This window comes from Mobula birostris, chromosome 6 (assembly GCF_030028105.1).
Source record: "Mobula birostris isolate sMobBir1 chromosome 6, sMobBir1.hap1, whole genome shotgun sequence".
In the NCBI taxonomy this organism is placed as follows: Eukaryota; Metazoa; Chordata; class Chondrichthyes; order Myliobatiformes; family Myliobatidae; genus Mobula; species Mobula birostris.
Genome location: NC_092375.1, coordinates 188,765,603 through 188,785,428, shown reverse-complemented (window position 1 = coordinate 188,785,428; position 19,826 = coordinate 188,765,603). Strand labels below are relative to the sequence as shown.

The 19,826-nt window shown below is 44.4% G+C and overlaps 1 protein-coding gene across 1 annotated transcript in view; it reads left to right on the top strand.

Annotated features, from left to right (window-relative positions):
- LOC140199657 (protein mono-ADP-ribosyltransferase PARP14-like) overlaps positions 1–6,151 on the top strand; it is a 94,436-nt gene extending 88,285 nt beyond the window's left edge. The window contains 2 exon segments of the mRNA XM_072262102.1: positions 5,123–5,300; positions 5,865–6,151. Coding sequence (XP_072118203.1) covers positions 5,123–5,300; positions 5,865–6,151 — 465 coding nt within the window.
- Positions 6,152–19,826: the final 13,675 nt, after the last annotated feature.

Here is a 19,826-nt window from a genome sequence, read left to right as displayed (position 1 = left end):
AGATTCGAGCACGAGTTCCGGGTACGACAGTTGGAGCGAGAAGAGAAGGAGAGAGAGAGGTAGAAAGACAAGAGAGAGAAAGGCAGTTGGAGAGAGAAGAGAAAGAGAGGGACAGACAGTTGGAGAGAGAGGAGAAACAGAGGGAAAGGGAATTCGAATTGGAGAAGTTAAGGTTAAGGGCAGAGCAGGGGCTCGTGCCGAACCAAGGTGGAGGGTTCCGGGCGACCCAGGAGGTTAGGCTGGTTCCCCCATTTGACGATACCGACGTGGATCGGTACTTTCTCCACTTCGAAAAAGTGGCTATAAGTCAGGACTGGCCGAGGGATAAGTGGGTTGTCTTACTTCAGAGTGTACTGAAAGGGAAAGCCCAAGAAGCTTACTCCGCGGAAGATGCCCAGAGGTATGAGGTGGTAAAAGAGGCCATCCTCAGGATTTATGAGTTGGTCCCGGAGGCATACCAGCAGAGGTTCCGGAATGCGAGGAAGCAGTGGGACCGCACGTATTTGGAGTTTGCCCGTGAGATGTAGACATATTTTGAGCGTTGGTGCGCCTCGAAGGGGGTAGAGGGGGATTATGACAGCTGATCCTGATTGAGCAGTTTAAAGGTTGTGTCCCTGAGGGTATGAGACCCTACCTCGATGAGCAAGAGGCAGCCACGTTAGCCGCAACGACTACTCATACAGCGGATGAGTATGCGTTGACGCATAAAATGAAGGTTGCCCCGAGTAAAGGCTACCAGAAGGGTAGTCAGGACGGCGGGGAGAGTCCGCCGGAAAAGTCAGAAAGTAAGCCGGGGACTAGTGAGAAGGATAAGGTAGACCGGGAGCAGTCTGGCAGGAAGTCTCCTGGGGTCGTCTGTTATAATTGTGGGAAAGCCGGACACTTTACGTCCAGGTGCTTTGCCCCAAGGAAGGAGACGGGGAAAGGAAAAGCGGAAATTTTGAATGGCTGTATCGAGCTGTTAAGCGAACCGCTAGGGACGGTCAGGTCTGCCAAAATTCAGGAAGGGCGCGAGAAGTTTATCTCGGCCGGATTGGTGTCAGTGAAAGAGGGGTTAAAACCAGTTCCAGTGCGGATCTGGAGAGACACGGGAGCGTGTCAGTCACTAATACTGAAGAGTGTATTAGAGTTTAGCTCAGAGACCCATACTGGGGAGGTAGAGGTCAAAGGTGTTGGGGAAGGGACAGAATCAGTCCCTTTGCACCAGATACACTTACAAAGCAACCTGGTCTCTGGACTAGTCACGATCGGGGTGAGGTCCGAATTACCGATGAAAGGCGTGGAAGTCTTGCTCGGTAATGACACCGCCGGGGGAATCGTGTTCCCAGTCGTGAGATTGACAGGTCGGCCTGCCAGCAGCGAGGCCCCGCCCATGGACTCACAGGTTCATCACGGGACTGCGGTGGTGAATTTAACTGCTGTGGTAAATTTAGCTGAAACGTTTCTGCCAACCTTGTACGAGAAGAGGGTAGAAAATGGAAAGAAAGAGTGTAGTGAGACAAGAGGCAGTGAGGGAGCTGGGGCAGACGTAGCAGTAGCCAGGAAAGAATTTGTGCAGACGCAGGAGCGAGACGAGGGGCTGATGGTTTTGGCAGAGACAGCTCTCTCTGACACAGCTTTAACAAGGGAACTAGTAGGCTATTGTGTGGAGGACGAAGTGCTAAGGAAAAAAGGGAAATCAAGTACAGTACCCGTAGATGAGGAGTGGGGGGTGGTGCAAAAGAGTTATGAGGGTGAGGTTTTTAACATCGCCCACGAGGTACCCCCCGGTGGACATTTTGCGGTGCTGGAGGAAACAGTTGGTGGAATCATGAAAGAGGTTTACCGGCTGCCCAGGGGGAAGGATGTTATTGATCATGACCGACGCGAACTGAGACGGTCACAGGCTTTTGATATGCTAACAAACCTAGTCGGTGTTGGCGTGGAAATCAATGAAGCTAGGGGCGCCCTGATAAGAGGAAAGAACCATTTTGAAAAGATTAGTATGGGATCGATCAGATGGGAGAAAGCTATTGTTTTGGCCAGGGCTACTGATAAGGTCTCTCCCTTAATCCCCGAACAAAGCGACTCTTTAGGAGTAATTAAACGACTCGCACCCATGTGGTTGATTGTCCCGAGGCAATGCAAAGAACTGGGACGTTGGGTGATGTCTGTTACAATAGGGCAGCCTAGCAAACAACAGCCATATATAATAAGTAATTCAGTGACTAAAGGGCTGATAAACACAGAGGTGTGTATTGGCAATTTAATACGGCTGTCTGAAGCCAGCTTGATAGTGAACCTTGGAAAAAATGAATTCGGCCACACGAGGGTCACTTACCTGGGAATTGTGGTGACACAGGGGCAGCTGGCAGCGATGCAAGCTACAGTGCAGGCTATCGCTGACCTCCCAACCCCGACAGACAAGAGGGCCCTCAGAAGGCTCTTGGAGATGGTGGGGTACCGTAGGAAGTTTTGCAATAACTTTGCGGTCACTACCCCTCCCCCTCCTACTAAGCCCTTGCGAGAGAAAACTGAGTCGGAATGGGACGACCCTTGTTATTGTGGTCCGGGACAAAACCAAATGAGAGGTTACATTGATGGAAATTCATCAGTGTTTTTGGCCACTATGAAGTTTGCTGAGTTGGAGCCTGGTCTAATAACACATGTAAAAGGAACAGAAAATGTGATGACTGTCTGTCAAGGTGCTGACAACTTCAAACTCGCTGTGTTAGCCAAATAACTGATAAAGATGTATATTTGTGCGTGTATCAAGTAATATATTCATGTTTGTAATTTTTACCTCCCGGTAAAGATCCTTAAAGGGGGAAAGTGTGACGAGAATACACATAGATAAGATGTTAGCTGTCCTGTGTGATCAGCAGTTGGTCTGCCACCTGTCTTCAAGAGAGAGATGAGGAACACAATGAAACAGCATCTGGAGATGTGTAATGAAGGGACGGGAGAGAGAGAGCTGTCTGGAGCGGCTCCCCCTTTGAACCCTGAACTGTTTGAAGTGATGGACAGGCGATACCCCAGCAGGGGGATAAAAAGGGACAGGTTCGCTAAGGCACACACACACACGACACCCGAGGTAACGAGACCCTGGAAGCGGTGCGCCTCTCACGAGTCGGTGGGAAGTACCAGACAACGCATAGGGTGGAAAGGTACGATCAGCGGGAACCCGGTGTGTGTCCGCCCTTGCTTGGGTGCCGGGTTCACTGCAGAGGATCGACCGCATCTGGAGGAGGGGTCACAGTCGGTGACCTCAGGTGACATCACCAAGGACCTGCCCAAAAGCTGCTTGTGAGCCATATCGCTGGTCTGTGAGTGGAAGCCATGTCTGAATGATCAGTCGTTCCCGTTCGTGATTTTTTTTTTTTCTCTCTCTCTCCCCTCTCCCCTCTCCCCTCTCCCCTCTCCCCTCTCCCCTCTCCCTCTCTCCCTCTCTCCCTCTCTCCCTCTCTCCCTCTCTCCCTCTCTCCCTCTCTCCCTCTCTCCCTCTCTCCCTCTCTCCCTCTCTCCCTCTCTCCCTCTCTCCCTCTCTCCCTCTCTCCCTCTCTCCCTCTCTCCCTCTCTCCCTCTCTCCCTCTCTCCCTCTCTCCCTCTCTCCCTCTCTCCCTCTCTTCCTCCCCCCCCCCACGTTGTCCATCGCCACGGCAACGATTACTGCGAACTGAACTACTAAATTGGACTGAACTTTGTGTCACTTTGAAATTGGTCATTTATCCCTAGACAACGACAGAGCTTGATTGATGCTGTTATCTTAATTCTGTGCACATGTGTGTTTATTATTGCTGAACTGTTGCATTTATTATCCTTTCGATTGCTGTGTTGCTTGTTTCTTTAATAAAACTTTCTTAGTACTAGTAATCCAGACTCCAACTGAGTGATCCATTTCTGCTGGTTTGGCAACCCAGTTACGGGGTACGTAACAACTCCAAGACCCTGAGTGACATGCAAATTGATGGTACAGCTCCTGGCAATCCAGGTGTGGTTCAGGATCCTCATTTCTGTCTCTAAAGTACGGCGCCCAATTGTCTTGGTCTCTTGCGTTTCCTCCACCCTTCAGGGGTCTAGTGCAGTGCTGTCTTGATGATAGAGTTAGCCTCTGCTCTCATCACATGCCCAGTCGATCTCCAACCGTTCCTCATGATGATTGTGTCCATCTCTTGATGACACTGAAGGAGTAGGGCATGGTTGGAGATGTTGGAAATCACTTTTTAAATAACATTTTACAAGATTCATACTTTTTAACAAACTCATGTACTTTTCACAGTATGTGGTGGTTCATCCCCACTTGGCAGAAAATGGTATAGCAGCTAAAATTAACGGTTTATCACCTTTCTCGTTTTTCATTGGCTAAGTATTAGCGCATTATCCACATTATGTAATTGTTTTAATTATGTAGGCTATTAACTAGTTTATTCTCTATCTAACAAATTTTCTGTAAAAGCAATGGATTTTTCGGAGACACCATCTTGGCCTCTTGGCTTCTTTATTCCTTTGTCTCCTCATTAATACAGCTCTTAGCATCGATTCTCAGCTCTTCATTTAGTTTGTTTAGTATTTGCATGTTTGTACTCTAAAATAATCTGAAATCTTATAATTAAGAATGCTCGTCATTCCTGACTCCTGAAAGAATCCTAAGGATCGGAAAATAATGGAGATCCAACAGAGATCTTCCTTGACCAGAAAATACAGAGGGTCTTCTAGAGGCTCAGGATGTGGAATGACAGCAGTATGGCAAGGTTGCTTTCTGTCATGTGCCAGCACTCTGACTCGTGCAAGAGTGTGGGCAGGGCAGAGCACAGCTCTGCTACTGCTTTACCCTGGTGTGGGTGCAGTATTTGGTTGATCCTCATATATTAACATCAATAAGCATTCAGACTATCCTAGCACAAACCTTGTATCCTAAGCACAGATTCTGACCACCAGTCAAGCAAAGTGTACAGTATATACTTAAGATGCTTTCTACATAAATGATTGTAAGAGAACTTGGAAAGTTTCTAAGAAATGCAGGTGCTGGAAATCAGCATTTCATGTGATAGGAACAGCATCCTATGTAATAGGAGGTAAGTTTGTTTGAGATTATTTTTGTTGAAACTATAAGCACAATTGACCAAGGAAATTGTGTTAACAGATTGAAAGACTTCAAAACCCATGTCTTTGGAAGAATTATATGATTAAAAAACAACAGCTTGATAACAAAAATCCACCTGGAACTAATAATGAGAGGAATTTATTCCATGGAACTGCATCTGATACACTCAATTTAATCAGTCGTCATGGATTCAACCGGAGCTATGCTGGAAGGAATGGTATGCAATGAAATATTAATCAAAAGGGCAAATTGCAAATCTGGAAATTGGAATATGGAGAGTATTGGTCAAAGAATAGCCAAAAGGGAAAGAAAATATGTTCTGATGTTTATATTTAACCAGAAATGTATTATTCTTTAGTTTTGAAATATTTGTCATTATTTTAATCAGCAAAATTCTGTCATCTTTTAGATAATTGCTTTCTTTAAGCTGTAAAATACAGTGGTTTGTAAACTAGACTGCAGGAATAAAATGCAAAAAGCTTTTCATCTGAGGCACATCACCCTGATTTTAAAATAGTAAGATATTGCTTCCACTCAGCATAGGACCATAATGTGCACGAACCACTTAATCACCACAGAAAACTGAAAACCAGCTCCTCTGCTCCAAATCTTCCAGTTTCCATTTTTCAAATCATATTTTTAAAAAGTCTTTACAATTGCTTAATCTTGGAATGTTGGAAGCAAATGTTTCTGGTTTGTTTCTTTAAAATGATTAACTTGTTTTCTGTTTGATGTGCAAATAGTATTGCTCAATTAAGCAATGTTTAACTTTCTTTTGTAGCCACAATGTATGGGAATGGCACCTATTTTGCCGTAAATGCAAACTATTCTGCTCACAACACTTTCTCAAAACCTGACAGAAATGGAATGAAATACATGTATCGCACTCGAGTGCTAACTGGAATCTACTGTCAAGGACAGGGTGGAATGGTCGCACCCCCTTCAAAAAGTTCAAGTGATCCAACAGACTTGTATGATAGTGTTGTGGATAACACAGCGACTCCTTCCATGTTCATTATTTTCAATGACGTTCAAGCTTACCCAGAATATTTAATTACTTTCAAATAACTAAATTATTTCAGATATGAAAACATCATATTGGAATTTAATTTTCTGTAATTCTTTCATTGAATTCCACTGTTGAAATGATAACTTTTGATTTTGGAGTCATAATGTTGAACAGCTTATGAAAAGGTTGAGTGTTTCTTGTCTAAGATATACTTTCAATTCCAGATACAGTGGGTGGTTGACTACATTGCTTGATATGAATACAATATCCCTAATGCTAACTTCTTGTGATCTCTCTGCATAGATAGAAAGTGCATATCTGTTAGAAATGATTGTTGTAAATGATAAGCACACATTATATCAGACAAATATGTATACTGCTCAGAGCACATATGCTTATCTATCAACCAGGCCTGTGACCTAGTTGCTGCAGAACTGAGAAGACAATAACGAGCCAACCACTAGGATGGGCCTGGAGTCATATAGATACAAATTAAACCAGATACACTTTGACATCTGGGAGCTGGAGGGATCTCGACTAAGTTTTGTCATCAGAGCCACTTATGACCTCCTACGCACACCCCAAAACCTGAACCAGTGGTGGGGAGAAGACCCCGCTTGCTCTCTTTGTCAAGCACCTGGATCACTAAGGCACATTTTAACAGGATGCACCACGAGCCTCATCCAGGGACGGTACACTTGCCGGCATAACTACGATCTCAGACAGCTGGCATCAATCTTGGATCAGAGGGGAATCACCACAAATGCTCTCCCACAAACATTGGCAGGAAATGTCCACATCACACGATTTGTACCAGCAGGCCAACCTCCAGAGCACCATATAACATCAAAAGATGTAAGCATTCTGCAGGTTGTTCGGGATTGGAAAATGGACGTGGACTTGGAAAAAAAGCTTGTGTTTCCCCCAGACATTGCGGCTACAACACTACGGCCAGACGTGGTCCTGTGGTCCACAACAGCCAAGCTGGCATATGTTGTGGAATTGACAGTACCATGGGAAGATGGTGTCGAAGAAGCTTATGAGAGGAAAAAGATCAAGTACTCTGAACTGGAAACTGAAGCTGCCCAGAACAGCTGGAAGACCAAGATTTTCCCTGTAGAAGTGGGATGCAGGGGATTCATTGCTACATCTACCACCAGTCTATTGAAGAAGATGGGGGTGAGGGGTCACTTCCTCCAACAAGCAATTAAGTCCTTGTCAAATGCAGCAGAAGAAAGCAGCAATTGGATTTGGATTAAAAGGAAAGACAACAACTGGGCTGCAAGATGAAGACAGGAGGGTGTGGAACTGAGGGGTGTGTATCTGGGACACCAGGTAGCACCGCTGAGCCCTCTGGAGACGTCGTGGGCTTATCAATGAAACGTCAAAGAAGGAGGGTGCCCACCAGATGACCCCGATGACGTACCTACGCTCCCTCCTTGTCACCACTCCAAACCCACTGCCAACATCGAGATTGCCAACTTACCATAGGGATTGAAACATCAAGTCCTAGTGGCTATACTAATCTACTCTACGTGCAATCTGCCAGTTTCACAGCTACTATTTCTGATTGAAGTTTTTTATTAAAGACATATTTAATCATTTGAATTGAAATTTATCAACTGTCATGCGATGATTCATTTAAAGTAAAAAGCACATGGAAAGGTGTCTTACTGAGTATAGAGAAAACAGAGGCAGATCTGGATTTTCCACTGAACAACAAGGAGTACTTCAGAGAATCAATCCCACAACATCTCACACCAGCCTGTCGGTCTATGGCCTCTTGTACTGCCAAATTGAGGCCAGATGTCAATTAGAGGAATAACACCTCGTATTCCATCTTGGTAATCTCCAAATGATGGCATGAACATCAATTTCTCCAGCTTCTGGTAACCACTCCTATCTGTCTCAGCCTTTTGTTTTCCCATTCCCTCTGGCCGCGTTACATCTTCTCTTTATCCTGCCTTTTCAATCTGCCATTATATATACATTCCTCCCTTCAGTTCTTCGCTCATTTCCTTCCCTTTATTCCACGGTCCACCACCCTTTCCATCTTCGGCCCTTTGTCACTTCCAAGCTTATTACATTGTTCCTAGTCCCTTCACCACCTGCCTATCTTCTGCCTCTCTATTGGATTTACCTATTACATGCCAGCTCTCAGTCCACCCCCTCCCTCCACCCTTCTGTTCTGGCTTCTCCCCTGTTTCTTTCCAGTCCTGAATCTGTAGATGCTGTCTGACCTGCAGTGCCTACTGCATTTTCTGAGTTGCTCCAGATTTCCAGCAGCTACACAGTATTCTTACGTCACCACGTTAGACTTGTTCATTGAGCCGCTGCTGTCTTGAGACTTCAAAAAACAACCTTGTATCTTTAAGAGGAGGGTGTTGAACCTCAATCTGTGCCCCTTTTCTGTTCTCTGCCTTGATAAAAATTCACTCTTGGAAATTGCCAAGCCTATTGTGACCATTGCTTCAATCTGCCCATTTTCAATGTTTTTTTAGATTTATCCATTAACCAGTTGATTTTCCACAGCATTCTAAAAATGAAAAGGGGAAATTTTTATCATACTAATTTCTTTAAATGCCATTTATTTGTTACAAATATTGAAATGATTCATTCATAGGTAAATTTTTTGATTTATTACCAGAAAATAAAGAATTGTGTACTTTCTTAAAACTACGTGCACTTTGTTTAAACAGCAATATTAATCCTTGGTGGATGCTTGAATCAATTTATTTGAGTGCATGCCTTTCTGTGTATAAATTTCAAGAAACTTGGTAAAACAGTGCAAGTATAATCAGTTGTCAATTCAAACATTTCTATTAAACATTACAATTAAGCCGCTTGTGCTTCCCAGTTAAGCTGCAGATTCATCCTGGGCAAAAAAAAGTTCCACTAAGTTTTTTGGTCTTAATTTTTCAAAATAGTGCTCAAGGCTTCATGTTTCTTGGCTGCAAGGATTGAATTGGGCACAACCTTTTTTTTTTCCTCAGCCATCTGTAGTAAATTTTCTGGCTTAGTTGGGGAAATGTTCTGAATTGCATTAGTATTAATTTATTACTCAGGTAAGTTTATTGATATTTAACTATATACATGTATATAACATATATAACCATATAATATATGTAGAAACAAGACAATGTTTCTCCGAACCAGGGTATAAAGCACACTAGAACACATAACACACAATAAATTATGGAAGTTTCAAAGTACTTTTATTATCAAAGAATTTATAAATTATGAAGGTGATGATGTTTAAAGAGGTGACATTATCTCTACCAAAGTATGAGCTTAAACTGCCAGATCAGAGAAATTGTAAAGATTTTGGTCATTTGTTTCCACAGCTAAGTGTTTCCTGTTTTCCCTGGACACCATCAGTTGCTGCTTCATCATTCTCTCTCTCTCCCAGATAATCTTTCTTACTGGTGCTCTCTAAATTACATTGTGATATACCTGCAGTCGAATGCATACATCCTCCTGATCATTATCTGAGTAGGTGTGAATAAGTAAGGTACCATTATGAAGCAGTGAAATTCATCCCACAAATCAGAATATACAATTGGGAAATAATAGAAAGCAATAAAATTAATTGGAATGTGTGATTACGACAAACATTTTGTACTGTTTGCAGTTGTGTCCACTGCTCCCAATGCAGCCTGCTCTACATTGGTGAGACCTGTTATAAAGTGGGGAAATGCCCCATCGAGCACCTCCATTCCATCCACCAAAAGAGGAATTCCTGGTAGCTAAACATTTTAATTTCCATTCCCATTCCCATTCCAACATGTCAGTTGATGGCCCAGCACATCTGTAGTTGTGAACTTCACGATTCAGGACATTTACAAAGACAAGTGTGAAAAAAGGGCCCGAAGGATTATTGAGGACCCGAGTCACCCCAACCACAATCTATTCCAATTGCTACCATCCGGGAAACGGTACCGCAGCAAAAAACCCAGCACCAACAGGCTCTGGGACAGCTCCTTCCACCAGGCCATCAGACTGATTAACTCACGCTGATTTGAGTGTATTTGCATGTTACATTTACTATTCTACTTATTATAAATCACTATGATTGCAAATTGCACATTTAGGCAGAGACGTAAAGATTTTTACTCATATATGTGAAGGATGTGAAAAATAAAGTCAATTCAATTTTGTGCTGAGACGAGGCCACCCTCAGGGTGGAGGAGCAACACTTTATATTCCGTCAGTGCGTCCTCCAGCCTGATGACATGAATATTGATTTCTCCTTCCTATTTTAAGAAAAAAATCCTTCCCCCTCCCCTCTTCTTCTCTTCCCCACTCTGACTTCTTACCTCTATTTGCCTGCCTGTCATCCCTGCGTCCACTCCTCCTCCTCATTGTCCTATGGTCCACCCTCCTGTCCTATCAAATTCCTTCCCCTCCAGCCCTTTACCTTTCCTACTCACCTGGCTTCACCTGTCACCTTCTATCTCTCTTGCTTCACCTCCTTTACTAACCTACGTACTGCCCCTTACACTGCCTCCTTCCCCTACCCCCACCTTAAGTCTTCCCCTTCCTTTCCAGTCCTGAAGAAGGGACTTGGCCTGAAATGTCAAGTGCTTGTTCAATTCCTTAGATGCTACCTGAACTGCTGAGCATTTTGTGTGTGTGGCTCTGCATTTTCAGCATTTGCAGACATTCTCGTATTTATGAATTGAACACGAAGCCACATTGAATCAAATACTTCTTCACTATTTCCACCTCTGATTCATCTCTGATTGTACCTATACTTTTGCCTTGCAAAGCATTAAGATGCAGATTAATTTTCAATGGCATCTTACCTAGGTTCACTAACATATTCACTTGTGAATGTCCCATCAGCAATAAGCTGAATTCTAGCTTAAAATGAGAAATTACAGTTCCAGGCCGATTACTGACCTGCTTGCAATATCAATATGCACACCAATAAATATCCTGGTTATAGTTTCCAAATAGAAGACAGGAGCAACAAGTACATTGATGGTAAGTACTGCTGTGGGTGTACATTAAAGAACTGCTGATAACTTAGCATTCAATTCATCAGAAATCCTGATGCTTTGCCATCTGTTTTACTCAATAATCAAGAATTTAAACTGGATGTCCAAGGTGAAGTGGGGTGCATGTTCGGGGAGCAGCTGGTATACGGCTGTGTGTGCTGCTGGAGATGGGCTCTGTTGTGACTGAACAAAGTCATGAGAGACACTGAAGCTGGTGATATATAAGTCTTTATTCAGCAAAACAAGCAGGCATTAAACTGCAGACACTTTTGGAAGAAGAGATTCTCTGATCCAATATTACATGATATATGCAAAAGGTCAAAGGTGATAGCAGGAGAATTCTATAGTTACAATGTATCTACAATGCTTCCTTTGAATTATATATAATTTTCAAACACCATAATTTTCACACTAAACACTCCAGACACCCTAAATGAAGGCTAATCACTGTTACTTCAGAGCTGTATTCATGCATATGCAGACATCTCAGATCAATGTGTAACACACACAAAATGCTGGAGGAACTCAGCAGGCTAGGCAGCATCTATGGAAAAAGTACAGTTGACGTTTCTGTCAGGTCAGTGAGTGTTTATTGGTTCGCGATCGACCCCAGTCTGCAGCTCCCAAGAACACCACTGTTCTGAGCTGCATTTTAGATTCAATCTATAATCTACATTCAGATCTGAAGACTGGTTGTTGTTGAAATTAATATTTGCTATATTCCATAACTCCAGAATACAGCCTAACGGTACAAATTCTTTACATTTCCTTCTCACTTTAAACTGCCTAGGTTTACTTGGAAATTCATTATATTGTGTAAAATCTCACAGAAGGCTGAGATAGACTATTGGAGTATTGATATTGGATATTAAAAACATTGGACCTTCCTCAACTGCAATAGTATCCAATGGAAAGCCTCTGTCTTCTCTACCCACACAATAATGCCACTTCACTCTCCTGCTCAGGGCACTTGTAGTGCAATGTATTGGCTGCAAAGAAAACAGAACAGGCCCTTTGGCCAGTGATGCTTGTGCTGGGCATGATGACAATTTAAAGTGATCCTTTCTAATGATCCATGTCCCTTCATTCACTCTGTTTCATGTGCCTCGCTATCTGCTTCCACTACCAACTGTGGTAGCACATTCCAGGTACATGACAGTCTGTAAGAAATTTGCTCCCTTTCACCTTCAAGCTATGCCCTCCAATATTCGATAAGTCTACCCTGCGGAAAAGATTCTGGCAGTCTAGCCTATCAATGACTCATAATTTTATCAGGTCTCCCCTCATCTTCTGGCTGGAGCCCTCGGTCTGTGAATCTGCGAGTTCACCGGGGAAGTTTAGGGCATGCTGTCCACGAGTCCTCTGGGGCTGAAGTTCTAGAGGTGGGGTGTGGAGAACAGGACTTGTTTTGCTGTTGTTGTGTGGTTCTGTCAACATGATGAACATGCTATGTTGGTGGCACTTGTGGGTGCACACGAGTTGTGTTGGTTATTAACACAAATGGAATGTTTGACCCAAGAAAAGATGACTGGAGTTGCTTAGCACTTTTGCACAAAGATGTATTTTCAGTGCGTCAGAAGTGTAACTTACAAAAAATTGTGAAAATAGCAAAAACTGCCGATATTTACAATAAGTTATCTACTAAAAAAAACACAATAAAAGATCTATAATTATACTTGACCAGTGTGATATCTATCTCTCCCTCTCTCCCCCTCCCCGTCATCTCCCTTCCCCCTTTCTCCCTCCCTCCTCCTCTCTCCCTCTCTCTCTCATTTAGCCACCAGAATATACCATCTTTAATTATCCAAAGTTAACTTAAAACTACACATGAATTGGGATACGATACATTCCACAATGTAGTTATAGTCATATTACAGAATAAGTAGAAATATCTACTTTAAATGCAGTGTACATGTAATATATACACACTTACAGTTCCTCATTACTATAGAAATGAAAGGTTCCACTGTGTATCATGGGAAAGTCAACATAAAGCCAACCCAAATATATTGACTCAGTTTGGACCAAATGTGAGAATATACCGGGGAAGATGCTGTAGTGCTCACACTCAGCGTAACAACAGAATGACAAGGCAATATTTGTGCGTGTTGATGTTGCATATGTACAGAGAGCATTTACCGAGTGCCCTCCTTCACATTACCACCCTCCTCTCTGGTGGCAACAATGCTCGGCAACCAAGAAAGGTAGTTTGCAGTAACCTTTCCTTCCCCAGCTTAATGATGGACACAGAACTCTAAGAGTTGGAACTCCAGGTACCACCGAGTTACTCTAGCTTTAAGGTACTTCATGTCTGTATACATTTCAATACCCTGTGGTCTGTGTAACGGCCAAACCCCCACCAAGGAGGTAATACCGAAGACTGACAAGACACCCCTTTTTAATGCTGGAATACCTGGTTTCCCTTGGGAGCAGCTTTTGGCTCAGATAAAGGACGGGTCGCTGTTCTCCAGGTTCTCCTTGGGTCAGCACTACTCCAGTGCCTACACCTGAGGTATCCACCTTGGACAAGGAATTATTTGTCAAACACTGGGTTCTGAAAAACAGGAGAAGATTACATTTGAGCTTTAAGGGCTTGAAAACTGCTCTCACACTCACTTGTCCACACCACTGCGTTGCTAACAGACTTCCCTTTAAGATTAGTGAGAGGTGCAGCCAGAGTAGTGAATTGGGGATTGAACCTGCAATGCCACCCTACCAGATCCGGGAAGGACCACTTCCCTCTTGGCGTGAGGTTAAAGACAGTTGTGGATCACTTCCACTTTGTGCATCTGGGCTCGAACCTCTCCACATCCCAACTGGTAGCAAAGGTATCTGCCATTTTTGTAGATTGAGGGAGAGACCGGCAGCGTGGATATTCGCCAGGATCCTGCACAGATGGTCCAAGTGGTCTGACCATGCCTGGTTGTGGACAACATCGTCATTTAGGTAGGCCGCACTGCATTCCTCACAGCCTTGGAGCACTCAATCCATCAGCCACTGGAAGGTTGCTGGTCCACCGTGAAGACCAAAGGGTGTCTCTGTGAACTGAAATAGATCCAGGGGTGTGCGGCAGGCAATGAGGGGTTTTGATTGGTCATTCAGGGGAACTTGCCTTTACAAAGGTCCAGTGTTGTAATACAGTTTTCCCTTTCCAGTGGGTCATCGATACGGGGCATAGCATAAGCATCAAATAATGAAATGGCATTCATCTTATGACGAATCTCATAGAATTTTTTGAGGATGTAACTAGTAGAGTGGATAGGGGAGAACCAGTGGATGTGGTATATTTGGATTTTCAAAAGGCTTTTGACAAGGTCCCACACAGGAGATTAGTGTGCAAACTTAAAGCACACAGTATTGGGGGTAAGGTATTGGTGTGGGTGGAGAATTGGTTAGCAGACAGGAAGCAAAGAGTGGGAATAAACGGGACCTTTTCAGAATGGCAGGCAGTGACTAGTGGGGTACCGCAAGGCTCAGTGCTGGGACCCCAGTTGTTTACAATATATATTAATGACTTGGATGAGGGAATTAAATGCAGCATCTCCAAGTTTGCGGATGACACGAAGCTGGGTGGCAGTGTTAGCTGTGAGGATGATGCTAAGAGGATGCAGAGTGACTTGGATAGGTTGGGTGAGTGGGCAAATTCATGGCAGATGCAATTTAATGTGGATAAATGTGAAGTTATCCACTTTGGTGGCAAAAATAGGAAAACAGATTATTGTCTGAATGGTGGCCGATTAGGAAAAAGGGAGGTGCAACGAGATCTGGGTGTCATTATACACCAGTCATTGAAAGTGGGCATGCAGGTACAGCAGGTGGTGAAAAAGGCGAATGGTATGCTGGCATTTATAGCAAGAGGATTCGAGTACAGGAGCAGGGAGGTACTACTGCAGTTGTACAAGGCCTTGGTGAGACCACACCTGGAGTATTGTGTGCAGTTTTGGTCCCCTAATCTGAGGAAAGATATCCTTGCCATAGAGGGAGTACAAAGAAGGTTCACCAGATTGATTCCTGGGATGGCAGGACTTTCATATGAAGAAAGACGGGATGAACTAGGCTTGTACTCGTTGGAATTTAGAAGATTGAGGGGGGGATCTAATTGAAACGTATAAAATCCTAAAGGGATTGGACAGGCTAGATGCAGGAAGATTGTTCCCGATGTTGGGGAAGTCCAGAACAAGGGGTCACAGTTTGAGGATAAAGGGGAAGCCTTTTAGGACCGAGATTAGGAAAAACTTCTTCACACAGAGAGTGGTGAATCTGTGGAATTCTCTGCCACAGGAAACAGTTGAGGCCAGTTCATTGGCTATATTTAAGAGGGAGTTAGATATGGCCCTTGTGGCTACGGGGATCAGGGGATATGGAGGGAAGGCTGGGGCGGGGTTCTGAGTTGGATGATCAGCCATGATCATAATAAATGGCGGTGCAGGCTCAAAGGGCCGAATGGCCTACTCCTGCACCTATTTTCTATGTTTCTATGTTTCTATGAAATCAGTGCATAACCTTGGTGTCGTGCTTCTTGGGGACAACAATAGGACATTGGTTTGGGGTTCACTTTAAGAGGCGGGTCTGATGTGATGAGGTAATTATGTAAAGAACTTATAGTGCGCTTTGTTTTGAGTTTTTGGTGTTCAATGAGTCATTACCCTTCTCCTCCAGTAAGTTCTGCACAACGACTCTGACAATCACATGCACCACCACGTATGAGTTTACTCGTCAATCAAAACAACTGATTCAGTTGCATGCCCCACCGTGTATGAGTTTACTCGTCAATCACAACAACCTCTGTCAATCACATGCACCGCCGCATATGAGTTTCTTGACTGCTGGGCGAATTCCCAAACCTCACCAAGCTCACATTCTCCACTACAGTCACAAACATGGGATCGAGCACCACATTTCTACAACTGGCCGGCGCATGTAGACGGGACCCAAAGGCTGAGTTTGCCAGCAAGGAAAGATTTGGCATTGTATGCCAGTCTGGGCTTTGCCCCTCCATACGATCCTTGTCCAATTGCGTATCCCATGTGGTGATTACAGATGTTTTAACAAGGCCACCACTCCCGTTTGTTACCTGGTCCCGCACTGCTCCTTGAAGATGTCTTGGATACCATGGAGTCTAGTACCCAAGATGGCGCTAACTAATTTTAACGACTTTCTGTAGCTTCATTCTGTCCTATGTAGTAGCCCCACCCACACCAGACAGTGATAAGAGGGGTAAACCTGAATGTGTTTCGGTAGATGACCTTGAACCGGCCCACTACGATTTGGAGGATTCCACTACCATGCTCCTGGCGTCATGACGTGTCCATGAGCGTGTCAACACACCTCTGGACGAGCCAGAGCCACCTGCTGTTCTTCCACTTGGACCTGAGCTGGGCAGCTTGTCCGAGCTCCGGACGGGCTCACAATGTCAGTTTCAGTTGGGGTTCACGTTGAGAGGTGGGTCTGACTTTGAAGTAATTATGTAAAGAACTTTTAGGATGCTTTTTAAGTTTTTGGTGTTCAATCAATGAGTTGCTATGGTTTTTCTGAAACGTAAAATACCTCCACGGTTTTATTTCTGAAAACCTACACTACAAACTGCAACCAACAATTTACAGGACAACAGTGCAAACAGCCATGAGCAATAAACAATTAGCAGAACGGTCACATGCAGAACAAGGATAGTGGGAAAGACCATTTAACCCATGTTGTGCAGAGACAGTTAAGGTAGTTTTCAAAGATCAATGAAGAACATCAGGTTCCTATCTGTACTAATCCCTTTTACCAGCACTTAGTCCAGAGTTTACAAAACCTTATCATTTCAAGGGGTATATGCAGGGGTTTCCAATCTGGGGTCCATGGACTCCTCAGATAATGTAGGGGATCTTGGCATAAAAAGGCTGGGAACCCCTGGTTTATCCAGATGCTGTTGAATAGAGATCCCTCTAAACCTCTATTCTTTATCTCAAAGCTATGCCCTTGGGTCTTCAACATTTCTCTTGCCATCTCCAATGAGATCCCATCTTTCTCTCCCCCCACCCCACCTCACTTTCTGCTTTCCACAGGGATCACTCCCTAGGTGACTCCCTTGTCCACTCATCCCTCCCAACTGATCTCCCTCCTGGCAGTTATCCTTGCAAGCGGATCAAGTGCTACACCTGCCCCCCACCCCCCACACCTCCTCCCTCACTACTATTCAGGGTCCCAAACATTCCTTCCAGGTGAGGCGACACTTCACCTGTGAGTCTGTTGAGGAGACACCTGGTGCTCCTGGTGTGGCCTCTTGTATATCAGTGAGACCCGACATAGATCGGGAGACTGCTTCGCCAAGAACCTACTCTGCGTCTGTCACAAAAACCAGGATCTCCCGGTAGCCACCCATTTTAATTCCACTTCCCATTCCCATTCCGACATGTCCATCCATGGCCTCCTCTACTGCCGCTATGAGGCCACACTCAGGTTGGAGGAGCAACACCTTGTATTCCGTCTGGGTAGCCTCCAACCTGATGACATGAACATAGATTTCTCGAACTTCTGGTCATGCCCACCCCACTCACATTCCCATTCCCATTTCCCTCTCTCTCCTTGTTTCCTTGCCTGCCCTTTGCCCCACTTTGGTGCTCCTCCCCTCTTTTTTCCCATGGCCTTTTGTCCACTTCTATTGGATTCCCCCTTCTCCTGCCCTATATCTCTTTCACCAATCAACTTCCCAGCTCTCTACTTCACCCCTCCCCCTTCCCAGTTTCACCTCTCACCTTGTGTTTCTCCCTCCCTTCCCCCACCTTTTACTCTGACTCCTCATGTTCTTCTCCAATCAAGCTGAAGGGTCTTAGCCCGAAACATCAACTATATGCTCTTCCATAGATGCTGCCTGGCCTGCTGAGTTCCTCCAGCATTTTGTGTGTGTTACTTATCTGATACGATGTTTTCTTACTATTTACCCTGTCTGTCTCTCTCATGAAATTGAACATCCACATCAAGTCCCCTCTCAGCCTTCTCTGATCCAAAGAAAATGAGTTCAGCTTATCTAGTCTCTCCCCATAACAGAAACATTCCATCCTAGACAATATCTTGAATTTTGAATCTTCAGTATCCTGGTGAAGGACCTCTGCAAACTTTCTATTGCAATGATGTGCTGCCCTCCAATTTGTCATTCAGAAGAGCACACAATGTTCCAGTTGTGGCTGAAGAACACTGGCAAGGATGTCAGCAAAGCAGCAATTGGCTGGAATTTCTGGAAGCGTTCACTTCAAGGGGTCTAGAACATAAAAGCAAGGGTGTAATGCTGAGGCTTTATAAAGCACCAGTGAGGGCCCACTTGGAGTATTGTGTGCAGTTTTGGGTTCCTTATCTAAGAAAGGATATGCTGACATTGGAAAAGGTTCAAAGGAGGTTCACAAAAATGATTCCGGGATTGAATGACTTGTCATATGAAGAGTGTTCGATGGCTCTGGGGGTGTACTCACTGGAATTCTGAAGAATAAGGGGTGAACTAATTGAAATGTATCGAATGTTGAAAGGCTCTGATAGAGTGGATGTGGAGAGGATGTTTTCTATGGTGAGAGAGACTAAGACCAGAGGACACAGCCTCAGATTAGTGGGGCATCCTTTTAGAACAGAGGTGAGGAGGAATTTCTTTAGACAGAGCATGGTGAATCTGTGGAATACATTGCCACAGGTAGTGGAGGCCAGTCTTCAGTATATTTAACACAGGTTGATAGATTCTTGATTACTGGGAGACAGAGAAGGCAGGAGATTGGGGCTGAGAGAGAAAATAGTTCGGTCTTGATGAACTGGTGGAACAGACTTAATTCCACTCCTCTATCTTATGGTATAATTAATATCATATAAAGTTGTAATACCACCCTGCCTATCTGTCACCACCCTATCTATCTGTACCACCCCGTCTATCTGCCACCAAGCTGCCTATTGCCATCATCTTGCCTATCTGTACCACCCTGCCTATAGTCATAGTCATAGTCATACTTTATTGATCCCGGGGGAAATTAGTTTTCGTTATAGTTGCACCATAAATAATTAAGTACTAATAAAACCATAAATACTTAAATAGTAAGATGTAAATTATGCCAGGAAATAAGTCCAGGACCAGCCTATTGGCTCAGGGTGTCTGACCCTCCAAGGGAGGAGTTGTAAAGTTTGATGGCCACAGGCAGGAATGACTTCCTATGATGCTCTGTGTTGCATCTCGGTGGAATGAGTCTCTGGCTGAATGTACTCCTGTGCCCACCCAGTACTTTATGTAGTGGATGGGAGACATTGACCAAGATGGCATGCAACTGAGACAGCATGGTGTCTGCTACCCTCAGCCTGCTGCCCCAGCACACAACAGCAAACATGATCGCACTGGCCACCACAGACCCGTAGAGCATCCTCAGCATCGTCCGGCAGATGTTAAAGGACCTTAGTCTCCTCGGGAAATAGAGACGGCTCTGACCCTTCTTCTAGACAGCCTCAGTGTTCTTTGACCAGTCCAGTTTATTGTCAATTCGTATCCCCAGGTATTTGTAATCCTCCACCATGTCCACACTGACCCCCTGAATGGAAACAGGGGTCACCGGTACCTTAGCTCTCCTCAGGTCTACCACCGGCTCCTTAGTCTTTTTCACATTAAGCTGCAGATAATTCTGCTCACACCATGTGACAAAGCTTCCTACCATAGCCCTGTACTCAGCCTCATCTCCCTTGCTGATGCATCCAACTATGGCAGAGTCACCAGAAAACTTCTGAA